Source organism: Curcuma longa, chromosome 16 (assembly GCF_044706935.1).
Source record: "Curcuma longa cultivar G26 ecotype Majalengka, Jawa Barat chromosome 16, ITB_CL_G26_1.1, whole genome shotgun sequence".
NCBI lineage: Eukaryota > Viridiplantae > Streptophyta > Magnoliopsida > Zingiberales > Zingiberaceae > Curcuma > Curcuma longa.
The window spans coordinates 1,463,837-1,490,505 of record NC_133876.1 but is presented as its reverse complement, the minus strand read 5'-3'; the positions used below and the strand labels follow the sequence as shown (position 1 = coordinate 1,490,505).

Below are 26,669 nucleotides of genomic sequence, written 5' to 3'. Positions count from 1 at the left end.
TTTTATTGTTGGGATATAATTAAAATTTTATATTAAAAATATATAGTAAAAATTATGAGTTTATAAGATGAAAGATATTTTCATTAGTACGAGTCCTTTTAGGTTGAGCCAAAAAATAAAACCATGTGGATTAAACTCAAAGTAAACAATATCATAACATTGTAAAGATATATTGATTCTATCGATATTAATATTTATGAGTTTTAAATTACTATTATTAGTAATATTTTATGTTTCAGATAAATTATTTTTAATCTATATTTTAAATTATAATCTTTATAAATCTTATATAAATTATTTTTAATATTTTGTATAATATTAATAGAATCGAGAAAAAAATATAATTGCATTTCATATAAGATATCTAATTTAAGTTTAAAATCTAAAATAGATGTAATTAAAAAATATAGGAATATGATAATTTTTTTTAAATTTTACCTTTATTGTTAACATGCAAGAAGATAATCATTCATCTGTAATATATTTATTTAAAATTATAGCTATATTACAAAAATTTATTATAACTAAATAAGAAATAGGATACTAAACATCGGATAGTTATTCAATTGTATTATTAACTACTTTTAAAATTTTATAAATGTTACTGCATCTATTCTATTGTTGCAAAAATAAATATATATTAATATTATTAATATTTTTATAAAAAATAAATATAATAATTTTTATATTAAAATAAATCTTATAATAATTTATATATTGAATTCTAACGTGTTGGTACATCGTATGAAAATTTTTTAAATTTAATTCTATTAATTTTATAAAACCTACCCTATTATTTAATTATACTAGGATATAATCACAAATAACAAATAATAATTTTAATTAACTTAATTTAATTTTCTAAAATTTTTATCCATTTTGCATATATAAATTTAAAATATGACATATACAGTGAATTGTGAAAAAATAAATCATTAATAATAAATTGATATATAAATTTAAGTTTGTCAGTACTTAATTACAATATTAGAATTAGCATTATCAAATGATATTAAAAATATTTTAGAAGGTAATTCATATTCTTTTAAAATTAAATATAATAATTGAAATATATTGTGAGTTGTGTTTGCTCGATATGTTAATAAACATTTTTAAATTGTCAATCTAATGATAAGTCAGTTGTTGTATTCAATTGCTCGATATGTTAATAAACATTTTTAAATTGTCAATCTCAATGATAAGTCATTTCAACAAAAGATGAAATCTGCTACCCTAGCGGTTCTACACAACTCCAAGAACATTTGTGAGGGCATTGCCTCAGAATAATAAATTATGCTCGTATATGAATGAGTTTATTAATGATACCTCCAAATTTCAAAATATAAAGATATTTTATTATTTAATTTACTATTTTTTTATTTCATTAATTTTTTAATTGTAGGAGTGAATATAGTTCAAATAATATGTTTACTAGATGGGTAAAGTGATTTTTAACAAGATCTTCAAATGTTTATTTAGATCCAAAACTAAAAGAAAGATAAATTTAGCTTATAATTCTCTTAATTTAATATCAAAATATTTAAATAAATTTGAATCGATACCTCCATTAGTTGATGAAAATTAAATACTTGTGTTTGAGAAAGTTCAACTCCAATTCAATAGGATGCTTTGTTTTGATGTATCACTTTAATGATCCATACCTATTACCCAATTGAAATTTATGGGAGTTTTATAATATTTTTATTTTGCATATATTTCTTTTTAAAGAGTAATTTTTTCAAAATATTTAATAAAAATAGTTGATTTTAAAGATGGAGTATGCTGAATCTGAGATGTTTTTGTACTTTCTTACATCTCAGTCATCAGAAATTATTTTAGTTTATTATTGATAAATTGAATATCATTGAGATTTACATTTGAAGTGACTATTTTTCTGAATTTTTTCATTAGAATTGAGAAATTACCAATCAGTATAAAAAACGATCAAATAATCTTAACTATTAAAAAAAAAAAAAAATACTTTTAACCGGCCATTCCAACGTTGGACCAACCATAATATATGCAAAAAAGAAAAAAGAAAATTAAAATAGAGGTTTGAACCGGCGATTCAAACACCGATTCACAATTAAAATTGAGTTGGAATCATAATCAATCTATTAATGGATAATCAATCCGTTGACTTACTTATGAACCAAGTCTGAGTCTAGTCTAACGACTCCGGTCTATCATCAAAGTGAGGAAACATGCAAGATGGTCATGCCATGCGCGCACCCGCACCGTGTCAGATGTTACAGTGAAGAGAAGAATTCACACGCCCCAGTGAAATTTAAGAATCACTAAATCTATCGATCGCATCTCTCAGCAGCTTTGTTTTGGCCGGAGGGAGGCACGAGGAGCACGCGCTGGCTCATTTGCGGCGTGCACGAGAGAGGCCGGTCGTTGCCACTTGTCGGAGGATCCAACCGCTCGATTATCTTGTTGACCGTTAGGTGCCAACGAAGGTTTCCGTCGTGATCAATTATAATTTTTTAATTTACCTTTTCATAGATAGTCGTGGAACTTACCGTGTGAAACTGCTGGAGGGCAAATTCTATCTTTTGCAAAAGAATAGATGCCAGCGAAGGGCCGAGTGGCAAGCCAACGTTATCGTAAAAATGCTTGAAAACCTTTTTGGGTCATTATCATAATTAATTGCGTCATTATTGTGTATTTTAGGTCATTAATGTGTTATGAACTACAGTTTGTTAATATTTTAAGTACATAAAGATTCTAAATATCCAATCCAAATTTAGTAAAGTACTTTTGTTCAAAATACAATGATGACTTCCTTACATATCACTATCATTCTTTATTATTAATTTATTAATAATAAAATAGTGTCAGTTATTAAATTAGTAATATCAGCCTGATTAGCATAAAGCTTTTCATTAGATTAAGTGGCACGGACCAGATTAACTTGTAAGGTAGCAAATAAAATAAAAGAAAATTTTATTCTCATCATTTACTTACTTTCTCAAAATGTTTTTGACCCTGTTTGAGATCGCCTCCGAATGAGTCATCGGACACCTGACTTGTATATATATTGACAGAGTCAGCTAGTATCCACGAATGATTTTAAGGAGAAAGACACCAAGATCTCACGTGTCGCCAAGCTGCAAGGAGAAGGAAGAGGGTGAGAACAAATGTCAGGAGTGTCTTGACTCAGCCGCTTCAACACTCAAATCAAACAGTTACTCGGAGAGGATGAAGAAGGACTAGTAAAGGAGAAAGAAGTATGCTTGCGTATTCTAGCGTACCTGCATCGGTGCCAAAGGGGTTATTTGTAGGGTTACTAGGGGAGAAGATGCCCCATTTTTTATAAAGGAAATGCTACATCAATAGAGATGTCCTATCAGAGGTAAGGAGAATATTTCATTGTCGTTGCCGTAATGAAAGGTCATATTGCCCATGCCTGATATGACATCAGACCTTGTTGTTATAAATCATATTATCTTATTAAGCGAACTACGCCAAATATTATATCATTGTATGTGTCTTTTTGAAAACAATCTGACAAATTGAATGATAGGGTGACAGGAGTAGAGTCAGTCGAGCACTGAGTAGAGTACGGGACGGGTGAGCTCAGGCGGTAAAGAGAGTCTGGGCCGATATTGCTCGAGACTAGGAGCTGTGACATGGTCCGAGATGGAGCTCGGGGTTGAGTGGAAACTTAGTTGCAAGGCTCAGACTCAGAGCTTGGTGATGAACTCGAGTGGAGCAGTCAGGTATTGTGTTTCGAGTTGAGCTGGTTGTCGAGTCGAAGAGTCAGAGTCGAGCTGGTTACCAAGTCGGAGAGTCAGAGTCGAGTTGGTTGTCGAGTCGGAGCTCGACCACCTTGCTAGGATAGGGAGCGTGAGTGTGGAATTTGGACAGGGAGTCAGAGCGTGAGACCAAGCTAATCAGCCCTGGAGTTAAGTCTTTTGTCCGACGTATTATCCCCAATCGGATCAAGTCTTGACCTTCTGAATCCAACCCATAACAGCAAATGTATTTAAAATTATAGTAATAGAATATTTTCCATTTTTAGGCTGCAAATGAAATCAACTTAGACTATATATTAAGACTTATAAAGCTTTATTTTCTCGCAAGCTAAATTGCATTCTAGTTTTAATTTTTAGGTAACTATTGAAATTAATTTGCACTATTAAAATTGACATTACATGCATTTCAAGCTGATTTTGCTTGTTAACTCATTGTGATATTGCACAGATTGTCCTGATTTGTAAAATAATTTGTAGTGAATTGTTCATCAAAACTAAAATTTTAGATTATAAAACTCAATCTCATAAAGTATCAAATCAAACTCCAGGACTATGGTGTGATGGTAATAGATAACGAATAAGGATTTAAATTGGATATATTATATTTGAAAATTTTAAAAAATTTATGATGTTGGATCATTCATTAGGACTCATTTGTATTTTTTTTATTTATCTTGATAGCTAGTAAAAAAATTTTATGAAATCAAATCAATCATCTTTAGGAATAATTGGATCGCAAGAGTTACATATTTAGATTAAAAAATTAAAAATCTAAACTAATTTATAAATCAAGAGTGTATCATCAAAATTGATAAATCATGCCTATAAATTAATTTGCAAATGAAGTTGTAGTATAAATTTTTAGGTAAAAATAAAAAAGTATTTTTTTATTAAAGCATCAAAAGATCTCGGTGAAGCAAAAATAATATATGATCATAAGATCGATCATGTAAAATTGCTGAAGTGGCAGATTTTATTTTTTAAACAATTAAAGCATCAAATGAGCATACCTAAACCATTAAGAAAATTAGACGTTTGCCTAACAATTCTAATCAATTTATTTAAAAATATAATTAAAATAATTACTTTTGAATTATTACATGGGGTATTATTATTTTTAAAATTTTATATTAATTTGATATTTTTAATTTAGTGTACTTTTAGATTTTAACTTAAACTTTTATGAATAAAATAAAATTTAATATAATATTTAAAATTTTCAATTTTTTATATTAATCGATTAAGTTGTAAATTAATTTGTACTTTTTTTCCCTCGTAAAGTGCCTTTTGCTTATTCCCATAAACCCGGCGCAGAGGGAGCTGCAACAAAAACTCTCTCTCTCTCTCTCGCTCTCTCTCTGTTCGCCGTACTCTTCGGCCAGCGTGCTCTTGTTGCCATTTAGAGCACGCCTTGCTTCCGCTGTCCGTGAGCTACGCACTCCACTTTTCCTACCTGCTTCTGCTGCCGCTTCTGCTTCTGCTTGCTGCCATCGATTCTGTTGTCGCTTCTCACTTTCATTCCCTTTTATGATCACAAACTCTCCCGCGAGGAGACAAGGGCACAAGGATAGGTACTCTGGAACAAACAGTCTGCGCGGAGAACAGAGCAGACTGTTCACCTGAGAAACGTCAAAAAAGCGGGTGGCCTTTTGTCTCCACATGAGGCCAAAATCTCTTCTTGCCGATATGGATGGTTACTTTCTGGCGTGTTCTGTGCGGGTTTAACGTTTCGTGGCTGATGGTTTGGTGTCCTCGGAGATTGAGCAAGCTTGGCGAGTGGGAGAAAAGCAAGAAGGGCGGGCGCTCTGCTCTGTTCTGTTTCAGTTTCACTGCTTTTCTTTCCTGTGGTTCTTGTGATCCTTCTTCATCCTTTTGTGGCGTCCCTTTTCCCTTACAAAACTTTCTTCTTTCTTCCCCTTTGGTGGAGGGTGTACAGGAAGAAAGGGGCGATCGTTTTCGTCTCCTTTGTGCTCGGAGGAGTATACACGTGGAGAATGCGGCGCCACCCTCTTGATCTCATTCAAAGTGATGCGGAATGGAACACCTACGCTACCGCTGTGGACGAAAAGCTAGAACTAAGGCTTGGCCTCCCTGGAGGCGAACACTGGTCGGTGGTGCAGGAGAAGAGAGAGCTTCCTATTGAGCCCTCTCTGTCTCTTGGACACATCTCCAAGCTTCCTAAGAGCAACAACGTTACTGGTTCCTCTGCAACCCAAAGAGGCTTAACGAGTCCAGTTGTATCTAAAACTGAGGGTATTCGATCAAATATGCTCTTCCATTAAAATGTTCTTCGTGTTCCGTGGAATCCGAACCATCACTTACCATGTCATTTGTTTAGCTTTTCGCCAGCACAAACAGCTTGGATTCCTCCAATCGCAGGCCAAAGGAACAGATTCATTTCAGAAAACAAGTGGAAACACCGAGCAGCAGCAGCAGCAGCAGAGCCTTGAGGGGAAGTCCAAGAATTCCACAATAGTGCAAATCAATTCTCATTCAAGGTAACAACATAATGCAACCCATCTTCCACTTACTTCCTTCAAAGGAAGTTTACTCGACACGCTGTTTATTCAGTTACTATTTGTTCTGCGCAAGACCTTCATTTGTTATGTGCTTTCCTTTTCCATTTGTTTAAGTCATGTTTTGTTTCTTGTCTTGTTCCTCTTTCAAAGTTGACACAGGCAGTTTGCATTTAGTTGGTTATTTGAACAATCTAAAGTTATGAAATTGGGTTCGTTCTTAGAGTTTCACCTTTGTCATTTTGGTGCCAAATAACCTCTTTGAAAGCATTACCAGACTTTCCAAGGTGTAATAAGATTACTTTTATATTGCCTGACTCTACCCCTTCCTAAGATCTATGAAATTTTTTCAACTAGTTATTGATTTTGCAAACTGGAAGGAACAAGTTTCATATATGTTTACAAAAGGAACTGGGTATTAAGTGTTGAGATAGGACAATTGCAAATTTCTCAGGCAAGTGTTCTTTATGTTATAGTTCTTTTTACTGCTCTTCCTTTGTTTCAGAAACACTTTTTCTGTTGCTATATCTATTCTATTTCCATTGGTAGTTTTATATAAATTCTTAAAAGTTTTGGGGTTACCTCAACAAGAGTCATGCATAAGTAGTTCTATGTGGCTCAGACTACTTCTTAGTGGCGTTTAACAGTCGACTAAGTTCTAATCTCTTGTTGAGCAGAATTATGCCAGCGCCTGTTGTTGGTTGGCCTCCCATCCGCTCATTCAGAAAGAATCTTGTTGGAGCTTCTAAAGTGTCAATTGAGTTTCAAAATGGGAACTTCAAAGTTCTAAAGAAGTGCAAGAATGAGAGGAAAAGCCTGTTTGTGAAAATTAACATGGATGGTATACCCATTGGAAGAAAAGTAGACTTGTTGGCATATGATAGCTACGAGAACCTCTCAATGGCTGTCGATGAGCTCTTCCAAGACCTCATGGCAGGTACGAATTTTCTGTGCAACCATGTTTCTCTAGTTTATAAAGTTGAATGTTGTTTTTAGATAGCCTTCTTTCTGATATTTGCTCCATTTCCTTTGTTAAATTAAGCTAACCCAAGGAAGCTTTCTTTCAATGTTTATGTAGCTCAAATGCATCCGTTTGATACTACTACGCAGAAGATTACTTTGGAAAACCTTGTGATTACAGGCTTATTAGATGGCAGTGCGGAATACACTCTAGTTTACGAAGATGATGAAGGGGACAAGATGTTGGCCGGTGATGTTCCATGGGAGTAAGTCTTTCATCACCAGCTATGGTTGTGTTTCGAATAGTATTTACTCGTGTGTTTATGTTTAACAACCCAAAGTTAACATGACAAAGAAACTAACTAGCCACAACTAGTACTAATCAAATGAAGTTCTATTGCCCCCCTTTGCTACTTGTAGAATGTTTGTTTCCTCGGCGAAGAGACTACGAGTTTTGAAGAGCCGTGATCTCTCTGCATCATCAGTAAATACGCTTGTTTCACGGTTAGTTCTTAGACCGACTCATATAATGTCACTCAAGGCAACTTGTTGAACATAGTTTTGATTATGTTGCCTTGTGTGTTTTTCCAGATGGGAACAGTGAGAAAGGAAAGAGCAAATGTGCCTTGAGTTGGACATGTAGGATTCTGTCAACTTCATGCCTTCATCTTTTTTTGTTGTCTAAGCTGCAAGGGAATTTACTTTAGCGGGCTTGCAGTGTAAAGATCTTTGGAGACTGTATCTATCGTGTGAATCCAATCGTATAATACGACAATATCTACGACTAGATACTGTCCAAATACCATCCACCTTATTCATGCTGTTCAACTTTGTTCTTTGGGGCATATGCAATTCCAAATGGGTGCAATAAACTTGTGTTATTGCAAGTTCATTATCAGTCCAAATACTCATCGTTGCAGGCTTGCAACTTTGCCACTTGAAAGGACAATTTCAACGATTCACCTTAAACTTCATGGAGATGTAACAAATTCTCATCCATTGAACTAATTATTTGTTATTAAAAACTTTCAACAAAACAATTTTATCTTGAGTATTTCTTATGTGCCATCTTGCAGCTGAAATTATCTTAAATTTGGATACTCTTGTTATTGTTAGAAATTGTGGATGTTAATCTAATAGCCCGGGTCCAATCTCAACTCGTCAATAAGTCAACAGCTTGAGTTGGTGGAGTTTAGTATGACAATGAGGATCTAGTCCCTTTTATTTTCTCAACATATTCTTCTTGATATCGTCATCACTGACTTAGACCGTCTTTCCTTCAAACAATATTTCCCTGCTTAAGTGTTTACAATTTATTGATAATCGTCTCACAAGATACAACAACCTACTAGTTGAAATGTTAGCATTGCAAATTTTGAGTCCTAGCGGAATTTTGAGATCTTAGAACTCTTCTAGAGAGGAGAGGAAGAAAAAGAAACTCACAACTTGTGTTGCTTGTGATGTTTATGATTCCTGATTGTGTTTTGAATAAGTAGAAGAGGAGACTATTTATAGGGTTGAAGGAGTTTGTTAATTCATTTAATTAAAATAGAGTATGTGTAAAACATTAATTGATTGATTAATTAATTATTCTTTTAATTAATTGATTAATTTATTTTATAGCAAAATTAATTTTGATTAATTTCTTATCACACCTTAAATAGTTTCATGTGAATGAACATTTAGAGTTCATGTATTCGCGTACATGAACCTAACTCGTATGCGAAACGATACTTTCTTCCTATCATGCCAAATTAATCTTACTTGACTAATTTTAAATCTTAATTTTTCATTCACTCGAGAAATTAATTTATGATAATTTACTTATGAAATAGTCATCTATGTATAATTTCATTATACCCTCTATGGTATAATATATGAATCATTATGAGTCTTTTCTCACTCGATACTCATTTTATGAAAATAAGTTGGAGTAATTGATCATAGGTGCCTCAAATCTTATAACTTTGTCACCCCTTTTGAATCATGATCTTGAAATCTCCAAGTAGCATGGTTGGATTACCACTACTTGATTCATATGTTAGGTTGTCACTCATTTCCCTAGACATACAATATACCTGATCTCTCCGTAGGTCTTTCCAAGTTTCTCTATATTTATTTGAAATTTTACCACTAGAGATCAACTACTTTAATGATATTAAGTTTTCAATAAATATTTCAAGTCTTATCATTTTATATTGTCCTTCGCATAACTTCTTGGCTACTACAACATATTATAACTGTTGACACATGTCTATGTATTTTCATGCATTCAACTCTTTTGGCCTCAATTTGAATATTTGCATCTTAGCCAAAATATCTCTATATTTATTGGTTCACTCCTATATTTGTTGGCTCCATAAGAAGGTTCATGACTTTTCTATGACTCATTGAGAGTTTACATCTCCATCTCAGTGGCGCTTGTGGTTTACTTAGAGGAAAACTTCTCCCCACAACTTTTGAGATAATTGTAAAATTTATCAATATGACCTTTATCATTTTCATGATGTATGATTCTCGTGTACTGTGATATTATTTTGATTGAGATGAGTAAGATACAGTAGATTGATGAATGTTGCTCTTCTCTAAAAGACGTTCCTCGAACAGTATCTTGTATTTTCTTCTTGGATCAACTTAGATGACTTGCTTAGTTTATTTTTCAATCACATTTCTTGTTATTTTTAAAATACTTCAAGGCTCTCAATCTCTACATACCAATATTTCATCTTAATTAATTAAGTCAGACTTAAGTTTGGCCTCTAGCTTCTATGGAAGTCTTTCATTGGTTCTTAACCATCATTATTGCATTATATCAATTGTATAGTTATGTTGTTGAACCTTTTAAGTACATGGTTCTTGCATAGGAAACCTTTATTTTCCTTGCAATCAATTCTCTCTTCCCTAAGACTTATCTTTAGATGCATTCGAGGCATCTTTCCATAGCAACCTTGCGAGGTAGAATTTAATACAATATCTTTTATTGTCACCGTTTGAAGACGGTTCTAGCGAATTTCTTCAGTAGGTGTGGGATCCATGGTCGTCATAAAGGAAAATCTTAGTGCGACGAAAAAGTTGCTTCCTGTATGACCTAGAGGTCACTAGTTCGAGTTTCAGAAATAACTTCTTGTAAAGTAGGATAAAGTTGCATACAATAGATCTTTCCGTGGGACTCCATATTGACGGGTGCTTCGTGTACCGAATTGCACTACTATTTTTGAAAACTGTCAATGTTGATCCAATAACTCGGGTCTAATAAGTTAGCTTGTCAATAAGTTGATGGTTCAAATCGGTGAAGCTCGATATGACAATATGAATCTAGTTCTCGTTATTTTTTTGACGTACCCTTCTCGGTACCGTCGTTTTGTCGGTCACTAATTAACTTGATTTTGTCAAACCCTTTTGGATAATGACTTGCGATTTAAAATAGTAATACTCTAAATTTTGAATTTTGTTGAATTTTTAAAATCTTTTCTTTTGCAAGTTTGCTCTGTCATAACCAATTCAGCTATGCTCCGGAGACGAATTTTCAAAATCTTTTCTTTTCAAATCTGCTCTGTCATAACTAACTCAGCTGCAAAAAGGTGGATCCGCCACCTTTTGCAAGTCTGCACGGTCGGCCCCTTTTTTTTGTCACCAGATAATTTTCAAAATCTTGAAACTCTTTAAAGAGGAGAGAGAAAGAAAATTCACTACTTGGAATCATTAATTGATTTAATTAATTAATTATTAAATAGATTAACTTATTTTACAGTAAAATTAATTTCAATCAATTTCTCATCGTCCCTTAAATAATTTCACGTAGTTCTTAGGGCATAATACAAACGGTGGACGTATGATATTGCTGACGTAATGGTCAGGTGTTGATCTCTAAGAAGTAATGACCTACATGTTCGACTCCACCATGCGTCTAACGTCTATGTACCTGAATTAACCTCTCTATATTCATGAGACCGTTGAGGTAGTGTATCTACCTTTAAATGATTTCATGTGAATTGACATTCACACATCCTTTAGTTAGAATTTAAATATTAATTTCATGAACCTAACTCACTAATATTTTTTTTTTCGATCATACCGGATTAATCTTTTATTACTCGTCTAATCTTAGATATTAATTTTTTTAATTCAAGAAATTAATTTACGATGATCTATTATGAAATAGACGTCCGTATCCATATTCAATTATGGAAACTAATTTTCCAACACTTACTTATACCATGCCTATTAGCAAAAAAAGATTCAATCGACCATTTTAAGATGACAATTCATTAAACTCAATCTCTACTATGATAGCTAAAAGATTTTAAGTTATAGGACGCAACCACTCAAGTAAATCATCTTCCAAATAAAATCATTGATTAGAAATGATATGTTCTTAAACCTAACAAATAATTCCCCACATTTCTTTTCTTCTTCAACAAAAGGTGAAATCTGTCATCCCAGCGATTTTACACGGTGATCACATGATCATTTGTAAAGAGATAAATCGAGAAAGTGACAACTGAGAAGACAAATTCTCTACACTTCATTGTAGTTGATGTGTTGATAGGAGTGAATAAAATCTCATAGGCATTATGATCTCTTCTACAAAAAAAGGTGGAATCCGCCACCTTAGCGGCTTCCCGACGACCCCACGACCATTTGTAAGGATGTATATCAAGAAACTGTTGGTCACGACGCAGGAGGGTATTGCCTGGCTTCGCCAGGATTCGAGGACGTAAATCGAGAAACTGCAGTTTCACGACGCAAGAGGGTATTACCTGCTGCGTCAGGATTCGAACCCTTACCCTCTTCTGCAAGTCTGTTACATCGTAACCAATTCAATTATGCCTCGGGGGCCATATGGATTATGATCAATTGATGCGTTGATATACAAATCAAACATAGTAAATTTGACGCGCAGCCCGATAAATAATAACACGTTGCCCCTTGCCAAACAATTTCCCTCATAAATGAGTTTTGACCCGAAGAAATTTTAACTAAATGATCGGAGAAGAATCCGGCGAAGTTAACCCACAAGATCCGCTTCCTTGGTGTTGACTATTGAGGATCGATTACATCACAAAACCGTAATCAATGTTGCGATTTTTACTCGATTCTTCACCGAGAAAAATCCTTCCTCTTCTTCTCGCCGGATTCTCCGCCGCCAAAACCACTCTATTTCAAACAGAGCGGAGGCGACGGCGTGGCTGCGAGAAAAGAGGAAGCCTTCTCTGTTTTCCTTAGCAGAGCAGAGAAAGCTGCGGCTTGCTTTGCCTTCAACTCTTCTTCCTCTTTTCCTGTTCTTCATTTGGGTACGTACTCCGCACGCTCACCGACCGAGCAGCTCCTTGAATGTGCGAAACGTGAGCGTTTGGAACTGCGAGGTCGATCTGTTTCCTTGTTCTGTGTGTTTTCTAGTGTCATGGGAGCAGGAAAATCCATGCTTCCTCCAAATTGAAGGTGCTTGATGTCATGGCTGAATGCCTCTCTTCTTTCTTTGATCTCGCCTCTGCCGCTTGGCAGAGAAATCTGGAGCTCGTAGAAACGTAGGAATCCGAGCATTTAGTTTTCGGCTCCGAATTTATTCAAAAATATATTGTTTTTTTTATAATTGTAATGGAGATATGCGCGTTTTACCTCGGATCTGACAGAATTCGATCAAGTGGAAGGGTGGTGGGGAATGCAAAGTGAAGTTCTTTGTCTTCTAATGCCGTTCTTTAAACTTTGCAGATGCTTGCTTTTGATCTTTGCGTTACTTTTATCTTCTCTCTTTTGAGTTTTACCACTTGAAAGAGAGGGGTTCCTTTGAGGTTTAGTTTTTCTCATGATTTGAATTTATTCTTGATCGCGATGATCACTTTTATCTTCTCTCTTTATAACATCAACGTGGTTTTCTTTTCTTTTCGCAGGATATTGGTGCAGTGAGAGGTGGTGGTTCCTGGTTGACGTGGATTGATTTCCGGCGGCGGCTGGGAAATGGGCCGGGCGGCGCGGTGGTTTGGCAACCTCTGGAGTGGAAGTAAGGAGAAGGAGGAGGCTAAAGACTTCTCCAGCTACGATCGCGGCGAGGCGAGAGCGGAAAGGAAAAGGTGGAGCTTTCGTAAGTCGTCGCTGGACTCCGGCGACGTGACGTTGGGCCAGAACGACGCCACTGCGGCTGCCATCGAGGCAGCGTGGTTCAAGTGCTTCTACGCCGAAAGCAAGAAAAAGCAGACCAAGCACGCGATCGCGGTGGCCGCCGCCGCCATCGCCGCCACAGAAGATGTGACGGCCACCGCGGTGCGTCTCGCCGGAAACAGAGCCGGGCTGGTCGGCTCCTACCAGTGGGCGGCTTTACGGATTCAAACGGCTTTCAGGGGCTACTTGGTAGTGAATCTTCTCATTGCATAATCTCATTCCCGTACAAATTTCCTTTATTTACAAATTCTCTCTCAAAAAAGTTATTTTCAAATCTACGATCTCTTGTTTTCTGTTTTTGTCTCCTACTCCTTGTTCTCTGCTCGAACGAACAGTGCTTTTAATAGCTCTTTATCAAAATGAATACATCTTCTGAATCGAATTCAATTCTGAAGCTTTCAATTCGCATTCTTTGAAGGCAAGAAAAGCACTCAGAGCTCTCAAAGCACTGGTCAAACTGCAAGCTTTAGTCAGAGGGTATCTTGTTCGCAAGCAAGCCGCCGCCATTCTCCATGGCATACAAGCTCTGATCCGAGCTCAGGCCACCGTCCGAGCTCAAAGATCCCGAAATTTCATCTCCGACGACGACAGAATTTTTCCACCGGAGATCCGCCATCGGAGATCCTTGGTACGTCGTTAATCCTAATTCCGCTTAGTTAATCATGCAGGACTTTAGCAAATGGTTGCCTTCGTTACAGGAAAGGCTCGATATCGACATTCGAAACCGGCGGCTCCCGACAGGCATTGACGGTGCCGTGTTCTCCAGAAGCCCAAAGAACGTCGAGGTCGACACGTGGAGTCCAAAGCTAAGATCTTGCTGCCGGAACAGTCTCTCTGCGGCAGAGGACGACGTGACTTACCACCATGCCTTCACTTCGCCACTTCCATCTCACGTTCCGGCTCGGATCTCGATTCCCAGCCGCCTCCACTTGTCGGAAAACGACTGGTGGACGACCGGCGAGAGGTGCCGGCTTCCGGCCACAACGCACAGCACGCCACGGTACAGCAACGCCGCGGCTACTCCGAGGAAGTACTGTTCCAGCTCGTCGAGCTCCCCCAACTACATGGTGAACACACAGTCTTCGGAGGCGAAGCTGAGGAAGCGACCGCCGTTGAGCGAGGTGAATCTCAACTCCGGGACTACTGGAGGGACGCAGTCACGCAGAAGCCATGCATGGTGAAGTTTAACCAGAGAATGTGGTAAATCTTGTTTTCTTTTATGCAACGATGAACAATTCTAGGTGAAATTAAGAGGCGAGCGATCGATCGATAGCATTAATGTTCAGTTTGGATCCTTTTGCAGCACGATTAAAGTTTGACAGGGTGTGCGTGCGATTAATTCTTATGCTTGCTCATCAATGCTAGATTCTCAAACATTTGAACAATATAAGAGATTTGCCAAACTTTTCTTCAAATCAATATCTTTATCTAAATCAACTCCTTATAAAGATCACTTTTTAAAGTTGACTGTCAGCTGGTAGCTATGGACCATGTCATCCACTGAAGCCCACACCAGAGTTATTTCAGTTGGCGTCATCTGGTTCAGGACGAGAGCATCATTTGAACTGATTTGGTGGGAGCATGATCGATAATGAAATTGCAGGATGAGTTTGAAAACTGCAGCAGCATCTCATTCTCATGTGGAAGGCTGATGCATGAAGCAGGTGGCCTCTCTTTCCGAGCTTTTTTTCAGTAATCATTTGGTTTTTGCTTACGTGATTGTCAGTGCAATAAACGCGCTGCTCGAGGAATATTCCTCCTCACTATTGCTCTACTGTTACTCGCTTCCTTATCCTTTGCCCTCAAAAACCGGAGTTCGAGGATGACGGATCATGTTCCGTCACCCTTCCTCGCCCAGCGTGCTTCCCACATGCCTTGTCCCAGATTCGATCCTTTTTTTATTATCCGTCCACGTGTCGACCGTTGGTGAACATCTGTTTATAATATATATTTTTCTTGGTTCGTGGAAGGAGGTGGCCGGCAGATGGTTTAGGGTCCATCTCCATCTCATCTGCATTTCAAACATCATGTGATGTCAGTAAACTATTAGGTGATCACTGATCAGGAAGCAGCAATAGTTTAGCTTTGTGCTTTTGAAATTGTGGTGATTCAAAATTATCATGAATCAGATGTAGTTTTTTATCAAGCTAATTAATGTAGTTAGTTTTTATATGGTGTTGATTTATAGAAGAGAGTTGCTTTGGGTGAAATAGCAATAAATATTAACAAATGGTCGAATAAAGGCCATTATTGTCTCCTTTATCAGCCTGACTTGAAACGTCAACCGCTCGATCATTTCGCTCGGCCATTTCACTTGGCGATTACATATTCTTCATTAATCATTGATTAATGCATCTGTTACACACTTGTGAAATTCGCAAAAAAAAAAAAAAGATTCATGTGGCAAAACACAAGTTGATCCACATTAGTAAATTTTACTCGAATCGTCCGAAATTCGACACGCATAAGTCATGCTCACATGCGAGTTAACTTGGTTCAATACAATTCGAACCCTAGATTTGTACCCCTACGGGGCCATGTATGAGAGAGAGTCTCTTCTCTTGTATATGTTCATAACCTTAATACTTGTGATACATTATAAACCAATCATAATGTCATAAAACTCTTAATTAAAAATAGGGTATGTGATAGCATTCAACAGTTGAGTCCAGTATACGATAAGTAGATTTTACCTTTTGAACCTTTCCTTGTAAAAACATGTTTGCTTATTGGTTGGCAATAGATGCAATCTTAAACTGTTCTGTCATTTGTATAAGCATTTACACATCTCACCTAAGACTCTCCATGATAGAACTCAATTCTCATGGGTGTGTTTATTTTTGGCCATAAACACGTTTGGTTATGTGAGAAATTCTAAGAATTGTGTCTTCCAATTCTCTTCAAAGTGGCTCTACTTCTTTCTCATATAAGTGATCTTTCAAGAGTAATCTACTTTAGTCTACTCGATCATTAAAAGTATGTGCTTAACCTTCATCCTTCATTGGTCCATTGGGTTGTTTCCTCATAGTGATCTAATTAGTCGGTGCAGTTAGATTGTCCCTTTAAACCTAATTCTTGAGATTTCGAGTTTACATATATATGTTAGGTTTCCTTTGCACCAATATTTTTCGTCGACATTAAACACATCCCTTACAATGACTTACATCTAACTCTCTATTTAACCCTTCGATTAGTGGACCCGCTAGATATTCTTTTGACTTTATATAGTCAACAATAATAACTTTCGTTGAGAGTAGTTGTCTAATGGTATTGTGTCTACGACATATATATCTAGATTTACTACTATACAAATGACTTTGTGTCAGACCAATTACTGATTGACTATCACAATGTATGTAAATTGCCGACATAGATTTCGATCATCTAGGAACATCTTATAAGAATTATCATAGTTATTCAGTCTTTTTATCATGTTTGTTAAAAGTTACAAACTCAGATTCCATCGTGGATCTGGTTATTACGGTTTACTTGGAATATTTTCACGAAAGGTTACACTTCTCAAAGTGAATAAATATCCACTCATAGACTTAGAGTCTTTCATGTTAGATATCTAATTCACATTGTTGTATCATTTGATCACAATAGGAGATCTTGTGTAGTACAGTTCATAATCACAAGTATACTTTAAGTACTTTAGTACTCTTATTATCCTTTTTTAGCGTTTAACACTAGGATTATGAATTTCTCAAAAATCTTATTCACATAATATGACTGACTTAGAATAAGTCATTTTGATGTTCTAAGAATTTTAATTCCTAGAAGCACATCAGCTAGACTTGTCTTCCATGTTAAATTTTAAGTTCAACTTAGCTTTAGTAGATTTAATTATTTTATTATTGCTCTCAATTATAAGTATGTCATCTATATAAAGATATAAAATGACATAGTCATTTCCTATGGTTTTCATATAAACACATTTATCATATCATTGATCTTGAATCTACTTTCCTTCATGACATTATCAAACTTCTCATGTCACTGCTTTAGAGCTTGTTTCAAGTCATATAACAACTTTATCAATCTACAAACCTTATTTTCCTACCCTTGCATAGTAAATCATTCAAATTGGTCCATGTAGATTTCTTTTTCTAAATCTCATTTAGAAAAGCGATCTTTACATCCATTTGATGTATTTCTAAATTTCATAAAGCGACGATAGCCAACAACACTCTGATGAAGTTATCCTCGATACAGGAGAATACGTATCAAAGTAATCAAGGCCTTCACATTGTCAATAACCTTTAATTACCAATATAGTCTTGTACTCATTAATTGTACCATCTGATTTCATGTTTTTTTGAAAATCCACTTGCAATCTAGTGGCTTACTTCCGGGAGGAAGATCCACAAGTTTCCAAGTGTGATTTTGTAACTTAGAGTTAATTTTAAATACAATTGTCTTTTTCCAATGAGGTTCATCAAAAGATCTTACTGTTTCTGAGTAACTCTAGGGCTCTCTTTCCAATAAAAAGTGATAAAATCTGTTCTGAAAATTTTTTCACTCAAGCTCTTTTATTCTGTCTGAGCTCAACCTCAACTAGTTCACCATCATCTTCTTATTCTTGTGTTTCATATGCTCATTTTGAGGAACCTACTTCCTCTCCGATCTAACATGGAAATACATGTTCGAAGAATGAGGTATTTCTCTATTCAATAATCGATTTCTTGTGTATCTTCGATATTTGAGACTCATACACAAGGAAATGGTAAGCATTGTTGTTATGTGCATATCCAATAAATATGCAATCAACAATTTTTGATTCTATCTTAATCATTTTTGGATCATGCACCAAAATTTATACAAGACACCCTCACATTCGCAAGTATTTGTAAGATGATTATCTTCCATTCTACAACTCATAAGGATTCTTATCTATTTTCTTTTGGGGTACTTTATTCAAAAAGTAATTAACTGTTAACACAACTTCTCCCCACATATGCTCTAGCTGTCTAGAGTTTAATAGAAGATCATTCATTATCTCTTTTAAAGTACGATTTTTCCTCTCAGCAACTTCATTTTGTTAAGGAGCATAGGGAGCTGTTGTTTTGTGTATGATATCATATTTAACACACAACTCAGTGGACAATGATATATATTCATCGTCTCGATCACTTTGTACCACCTTAATCTTTTTATTAAGTTAGTTTTCAACCGCATTTTTATAGAGAATAAATTTCTCTGTAACTTCATCCTTATTTTTGAAAAGATGCACATAATTATATTTTGTGTTATCATCTAGAAAAGTGATGAAGTACTTATTCCCACCATGTGTTAGTACCCCTTTTAGGTCTCACATGTCAGTGTGGATTAGACCGAGTGACTCATTGCCAATGGCGTAATCAAAATCAACAACTACCCTGGGCTAATCAATGGACTGAATTAGAATATTTTAATTTTTTTAAATTTTAATTTAATAAATTAAATTGAAAATGGTTGGATTGCACTGGGCTGGAGCCCAGTACAGCCACCCCTGGCTACGCCATTGCTCATTGCTTCTTTCAACGTGTTAAAAGAATGACATTGTCATTTTCACTTCAAAATAAGTCTTACACTTGTGTTTCGGGTTAAAGTGGAATGTAAGTATGCTTTTCATATTTATTAATCTACGTAATACATCGTAGTTAATATATCATAGTCTATCATGCCATAAACAAGAAGACTCAAGCATATAAATGGAAGAATTTTTTATTTTTATTAACCTTATACCTAATAGTCATTATACTGAACTTAAACAGTCCATCAGTTATATAACTCTTTTTGACAAACATTTCATTCTTGGACATATAACTTTGTTCGACTAAAAAATAATGCAGAAGTCATGCTTGCTCAAAAGTGATTCAGATATTAAATTATTCCGAATCTTTGGAACATGTAGTATATTATTTAGAGTGAGCTCCTTGTTCGAGGTCATCTTCAACACCACTTTACCTTGGCCATTGATGTTCAAGGTTGTTGAGTTCTCCATGAACAATTTGTCTCCATCTTTGACTTCTTTAAAGTTGTCAAACAGCTCCTTGTTGCAGCACATGTTTGGTGGCACCGATATCGATCCACTATTATCGCAGGTTTGAACCCACCAGGTTCAGTTCAAAGACCACGACACAAAGGTAGTCTATTTATGGTCCCTCATTCAGCTTGACCTCCTTCTTCTTCTTTGGCTTCCTGCACTCCGAAGATTTATGACTGACTCGGTCACAATTAAAGTATTTTCTAGAGAACTTCTTCTTGTTTATGCCTCCTCTGGCTCCTATTTTCGAAGATTTGGAATTCTTTCATTTCAAATTTTGATCGTGCTCGACCGCATTAGCATTTACAGTAGCCTAAGAGAATAACTTTCTCTCTGAACTCTTGTTGTCTTCTTCAATGCAAAGTCTAACAACGAGTTCCTCTACATTCATCTCCTTTTGTTTATGATTCAAATAATTCTTGAAATCCTTCCAGCCGAGAGACAACTTCTCAATGATTATTGCCACTTGGAAGGTTTCACTCAGTATCATGTCCTCTGAGTGAATCTCATGCAAGATCACTTGAAGCTCTTGGACTTGGTTGATCATCGTCTTGGAGTCAATCATTTTGTAGTCTAGGAATTGACCCATAATAAATTTCTTAGCCCTTGTATTCTCCATCTTCTTGTTCAGAGACTCCCATAGTTCCATAACTATTCTCATCATGCTATACACAACGTATAATAAGTTGGCAAGATAATTGAGGATGTAGTTTCAGCATAAGAACTCAAAATAATTCCATGCCTCCACTATATTATTGTTCTAGACATCAGTCACATTCTCAATCATCGATCTTGGGAGGTTCCTTAATCAAGAACCAAGCCAGATTTAGCATAGTCAGGTAGAAGAGTATCTTCTGCTGCCACCATTTGAAGTTCAACCTAGTGAACTTCTTTGACTTTTCCCCATCATTAATTGAAACATTTCTGTGATCATCTCAATATAACAAATCTATTTTAAGACTTTTAGAGAATTTTCACTAGAGATATAAGGGAATATGTTGAATTAAAATTACAATTGAAATCAACTTCAGACTTATCTATCAGATGGCCTGAGCTAATAATCTCAAACTACTAAGCTGGCTCCTGGTATGGTTAAGCTGAGTTACCAAATGCCAAGTATCGCGAGCTCAAATTAGTCGAGTTGTTGAGTGCCCAAGATGATGAGTCGATCTAACCAAGCTGGTATTTGTCTGTCGGTCTATCGAGTGGATTTCTCAAGTCCGAGTGGGATGTCACTGAGCGAAGCCTAATGCTCTCAAGTGGTCTTGAGAGTTGTGAGGTCTGAGCTGTTCGAGTGCTTGTCGCTCAAGTAGGTTGTCGAGTTGGGACTTCTAGTGCCCGACCTGTCGAGTTGCCAAGTATTGAGTTGGGAAGCCGAGTGTCGAGTCGATGAGTACTAATCCGTCGAGATGCCAAGGGGAGTTGGGACACCAAGTGCTGAACCGAGCTGCCGAGTTAATCAAAAAGAGATGTCGAGGCCTGCATTTGATGTAATTTTCTTAAAACAAATCCATTCCTCTATCGGTGCTTCAAGGTTATGATGAAAGTATGTTTTCTAGTATACAATGGCAAACCATGATCACCATCAAGCACGGGTTGATCGCGGTGAACTGAGTTATACCTGAACACTATCATAGGTAGACTATTGAGCGAGTGCATGACAGAGAGAAGACAATAAGGGAACAACAATGGAAGGATTATGCTTATTCGTAGTGTGTCTCTCCCTATTTTTGCTCAAGGTCTTAACATCCTTATATAAGAGCTCCGACCTTTTGTAGCCGTAAATACCAATAAATGCCCAACTAAAGGCCATTACTGCCTCCTTTATCCGTCTGACTTGAAACGTTAACCACTCGGTCATTTCACGCGATTACAGATTCTCCATTAATCATCGATTAATGCATCTATTACACACTTAAGCAATTAACAAAAAAAAAAGATTCATGTGACAAAACACAAGCTGATTAGCTTGGATAAATTTTACCTTGATCGATCTGACATTTGATGTAGCAAATCATGCTTGCATATGAGTCAATTTAGTTCAGTGTAATCTAGGCGTTAGGCACTCTCCTACGGGCCCACGCATGAGAGAGTGTCTCTTTCCTTGTATATATTTATAACTTCAATATTTATGATATATTATAAATCAATCAAAATACTATAAAACTTTTAACGTAAGATTAAAATCTCATTCACAATGGAATCTCCTTACTTCCCACCTCTCTTGTTTACATTTAAATTTCCGACACTTGCAGCACTCGCAGCGAGTGGTGGACAATCTTCCAAGATGACAAGGAGGCAGAGAGCAAAAGCCAACAACCAGAATATGCTTCCGACGCCTATTTAAGCGATCCAAGGAAGGCATATAATTCTCTCCGCAAGACTTTCCATTTACATCATATCGATGTAGAATTTAACCTTTAACAATAAGTCAACATTGCTTCTAATTAATTTCACCGTCTTAACCATCATTTACGTTCTTATAGGGATACATTAATTAATTCATCAAAAAAAATCATTATTTGTGTTGAATTATTTAGAATGTTAAATTGAAAACCTACCTGAATTAATTAATTATATAAAACACATAAAATTATAAAAGTTCTCACTATCATTATATTTTCTTAATCAAATCAACTCATCGTGAAGAAAACATATGGTAGGCCCACCACCGTGGCTTGTTATTATACATTATACATAGGTGCCGGTATCGGGCAAAACCCAAACCGACACTTTTCCATCCAAAGCTATCACTTTTTATTATTAAAGGAATTAATTTACTGTGTATATCAATAATTATTTAGTTTCCTATATTGATTTTGTAAAATATTTTGAGATGACAATAAATCTCTTCTACAAAAAGGTAAAATCTGGCCCTTATCGGCCCCACAACCATTTGTGAGAGGTAAATCGAAAAACTACAGTTGGTCACGACGCAGGAGGTATTGCCTTGACAATAAATCTCATAGATTATACAACTAACTAGATTTAGAATATTTAATTATTTATTTATTATAATTGAGAAAACCTAATCTCATCTTGTACTTGTATATATATTTTATCTTTATATAGAATAGTAATTCTCAAATCTTATATGGTATCAGAGCGACAACCTATCACTTTCCCTCTCTCAAAACTCTTTATATTTTCTACCATCATAATGGCTTTTGAAGACATCTTTGCATCTTCCACTGCTCATATCACAATTCAAAATACTCAAGAACCAAATAATCCTCTTGTTACTATCAACACTACAAACATCACAAAATTGACCACCTCCAGCTAAATCACATGGAGCCTCCAAATCCAAAGTCTACTAGAAGGATATGATATCTGTGGTTTTCTTGATGGTTCTCATTCTAGTCCCACAACAATTGTCACTGTTAATGGTAACTTGACTACAAATCCTGCCTACTCAATATGGATGTGCAGACGATCTGTTTAGTGCACTTCTTAATGTAGCCTCTCTATCCATCCAACCTCTTCTTGCCCACACCACCACCTCTCGAGAGACTTGGACCACTTTGGCTAATCCCTATGCCAAACCATCTTGTGGCCACATCAAACAAATCAAGGACCAATTGAAAAACTGTGTCAAGGACTCCAGGACGATCTCTGAGTATATGCAATTCATCAAAAATCGGGCTGATGAACTTGCACTTCTTGAAAAACCTATTGTGATGAAGGTCTCATTAATAAGATCCTTGAAGGTCTTGGGGAGGAATATAAAGGAATTGTTGATGCAGTTAATGCTCCTGAAATACCTATCTCCTTTGATGAAATTCATGAAAAACTCATCAACAAGGAGGCATGCTTCCAACAATCATAGGCATCATCATCACCCTTTTCAGCCACCACCAATCCTATCAATCGACACAACAATCAATCTTGGCGACCATCTCCTCCCTCTTGGTGCCCTTCCACAACTATCGTTCACAGTTAAAGAAAACAATCCCATGCTCGGCGCAATGACCGACCTCCACCATGTCAACATCTTGGGTATTGCCAAGGATGTGGTGCTCAAGGACACACTGCCAAATGGTGCTCTTTTTTTTTGACTTGTCGTCATTCAATCCTCATTAATGGCTTCAACAACAACACAATCACAGGCTCCACATCCTACATCACCATGACCACCGTGTGCACACTTTCCATCTCTTGAGACAATTAACACCCCCACATGGTTGCTTGACAGTGGAGCATCGCACCATGTCACCACGGACTTGAATACTGATCTGTCGCTTCATACTCCTTATGCAGGGTATGATGACGTTATGATCGGTGATGGTGCGGGTCTTCAAATTACCCACACCAGTTATACTACTCTTCCTACACCTACTCGCACTTGATTTTGCAATACTAACATGAAAAAGAACCTCATTTCAATCTATCAATTTTGCAATACTAATCACGTTTCTATTATATTGAATTCTTACCTACTATTTTTCATGTGAAGGACCTAAGTAATGGGGCAACCCTTTTGATGGGTAATACTAAAGATGGTGTCTATGATTGGCCAACCTTCAAAATTGTCTTCTCCGCTTGTTGCCTTTTCCAAAATGAAGATCACGTCGTCTGAGTGGCACTCTAGATTAGGGCATCCATCATCACCTATCTTCAGCATATTATGTCAACCTGTTCTTTATCTTATTCTATGTCACAAAACTCTCATTGCAATGCGTGCCTAAGCAATAAAAATCACAAACTTCCTTTTTCTACTCTACAATTGATCATCTCACCCTTTACAAGTTATATTTTTTGATGTTTGGACCTCTCCTATTTACTCTGTTGATGATTTCAAGTATTGGCAAATGATATGCTGCACATCTTATGTTGACTGTTGAGCGCCTAGCATAAAATATTTTTTTTTAGGATTTAGTGTTTAGATTTAAAGAAGTGATTTTTTTAAAAAAAATAGTTTATACTAAGTGCTCATGTTTGCAACATATGATCAAGGCCCTTCAAGTATTATGTTATTTTCATTGATCATTTCACATGCTACACATGGTATTATCCCTTAAAGAAGATATCTCATGTTTATGATGTTTTTTCCGCTTTAAGGCACTAGTAGAAAATTTCTTTAAATTTTCTATTGTCACTCTTTACTCTAATAATCGGGGAGAATATTAAGCATTATATCACTTTTTATCTCTTAATAGAATTTCTCATCTTACCTCTCCCCCACATACACCTGAACATAATGGTCTCTCCGAACATCAACATTGACATATTGTTGAAACCAACCTCTCTCTCCTCACTCATGCCTCACTTCTGATCACATACTGGAATTATATCTTTACTACTATTGTGTATCTTATTAATTGCATGCCCACACATACACTCTCTCTTTCCTCTTCTTATGAGTCTCTCTTCCACTCCCCACCAAACTACACAAAGCTCCGTAGCTTTGGTTGTTTATTCTATCCATGGCTTCGTCCCCATTCTAGTCACAAACTTGAGTCTCAATCCATCCCTTGTGTTTTTGTTGGGTATTCCCTCACCTAAAGTACATCTCTATCTTGATCCTTCTACTTCCAAAATCTACATATCTCGTCATGTCATGTTTGTGGAATTTGCCTTTCCATTCAAACTCATCTTCGTTGTTCTAGTCTAGAAACACTTTCAACTTGATTTCCATCAACATCATTTCTTCCACTAAGGTTGTTCCACTCATCACCATGCCCTCAACCGCCTTGCCCCTTGCTCTACTCCATCTCCTTGTCCATCTCCCATCCACCATTCCACATGCTCGGTCAACCACACACCATATGAAATTTCACATCTCATTACTAAAACATCGATCTTAGCCAAACTTCCATTGACCGAACCCCTTCCTCCGATTGCCTTGGACAAACTAGCGACACCACCATTAGCACACAAAAACAATCCTGTAGAAAGATAATTGGATGATAACAAACTATATGTGGACTTGTGGAGAAAAGTTTAAAAAACTTGTGGAGAAAAATTTAGAAGAGAGGCTTTTCTTCTTCGATTCTATATCTCCTTGCAAGCAATACAATGACTTATTTATAGGATGTAGTCTACCCTTCTAAAACTGAAATAAACTTAACTCTAGGCAATTAAAAACCATTATCTAAGAGTAATTGTTGACTCTTGACATTTCATATTCCTAAAACTGCTGAAATAACTAAAGAAAATGGACATTTAATGTTTATTCAACAATACTCCCCCATAAACTTAAATGCTTCTGCCATCTTTCATGCCAATCAGTCTTTTGCAGTTGTCGAGAAGTATCGTTGGTAGCGGTTTCGTGAAGATATCTGCGACTTGGTCCCGACTTGCCACATGCAGTAATTCCACACTTCCTTCCTTCACTTGATCTCGAATGAAGTGAAACGAACATCAATATGCTTGCGTCTCTCATGATTCACCGGGTTCTTGCTCAAACTCAATTGCTGATTTGTTGTCAACTCGTATTACAGTCGCACCGAGTTGTTGTTGCTCCAAGTTCCCCAATAAATTTCTGAGCCATATCGCATGACGTACACACAAAGATGCTGCCACATATTCAGCTTCACATGTCGAGAGTGTCACGATCGGTTGCTTCTTTGAAAGCCAGGTAAACGCCGTGTCACCCATAAAAAACACATAACCCGATGTGCTTTTTTGATCGTCCAAGTCTCCACACCAATCGCTGTCGGAGTACCCGACCAACTTGTAATGCCGCATTTGTATAGAATAACCCAAGTGACACTGTTCCTTTGATGTACCGTAGGATTCGCTTCAATGCCTTCCAATGTGAATGAACTGGCTCCTCCATGAACCGACTTACAATGCCGACACTTAATGCAAGGTCCGGCCTTGTACATGTGAGATAGCGAAGGCTTCCCACTAAACTCCGGTATTTGCTTGCGTCGACTCGTTCTCCTCCATCAAACTTAGAGAGTTTTGCACCTGGTTCCATTGGTGTTGAAACCGGATTGCAAGACTCCATCTTGTACTTCTTCAAAATCTCCTTTGCATATGCCTCCTGGGATACAAAGATACCCGTCTTTCCTTGTCTTACCTCCAGACCAAGGAAAAACTTTGATGAGCTAGGGTTTTATGCATTTTTAATCGATTCAATTTTGGGCATTTTACATTGCTCGAATTCTCCTTGAAATTACAAAATGCCTTCTTCAATCGATTTGATCTTAATTGTCATTTATTGCATAATTTGAGGCTTGATTATAATTTTTATGATTTAATGGTAATTTTTCATTTAATTTGATTTTTATTGATTTT

At 36.4% G+C, this 26,669-nt stretch overlaps 2 protein-coding genes across 2 annotated transcripts; both read left to right on the top strand.

Annotated features, from left to right (window-relative positions):
- Positions 1-5,755: 5,755 nt before the first annotated feature.
- On the top strand, positions 5,756-7,841 carry LOC141847538 (auxin-responsive protein IAA18-like). The gene is made up of 6 exons (XM_074735594.1): positions 5,756-6,014; positions 6,100-6,259; positions 6,955-7,212; positions 7,399-7,503; positions 7,658-7,741; positions 7,829-7,841. The coding sequence occupies exons 1-6, from the start codon at positions 5,756-5,758 to the stop codon at positions 7,839-7,841; spliced, it is 879 nt and encodes a 292-aa protein (XP_074591695.1).
- A 5,354-nt stretch (positions 7,842-13,195) lies between these two features.
- LOC141848056 (protein IQ-domain 26-like) lies at positions 13,196-14,579 on the top strand. Its single transcript, XM_074736169.1, has 3 exons — positions 13,196-13,585; positions 13,815-14,024; positions 14,095-14,579. Exons 1-3 carry the CDS (start codon positions 13,196-13,198, stop codon positions 14,575-14,577), a joined length of 1,083 nt encoding a protein of 360 aa, XP_074592270.1. The 3' UTR covers positions 14,578-14,579.
- The last annotated feature ends 12,090 nt before the right edge of the window (positions 14,580-26,669 follow it).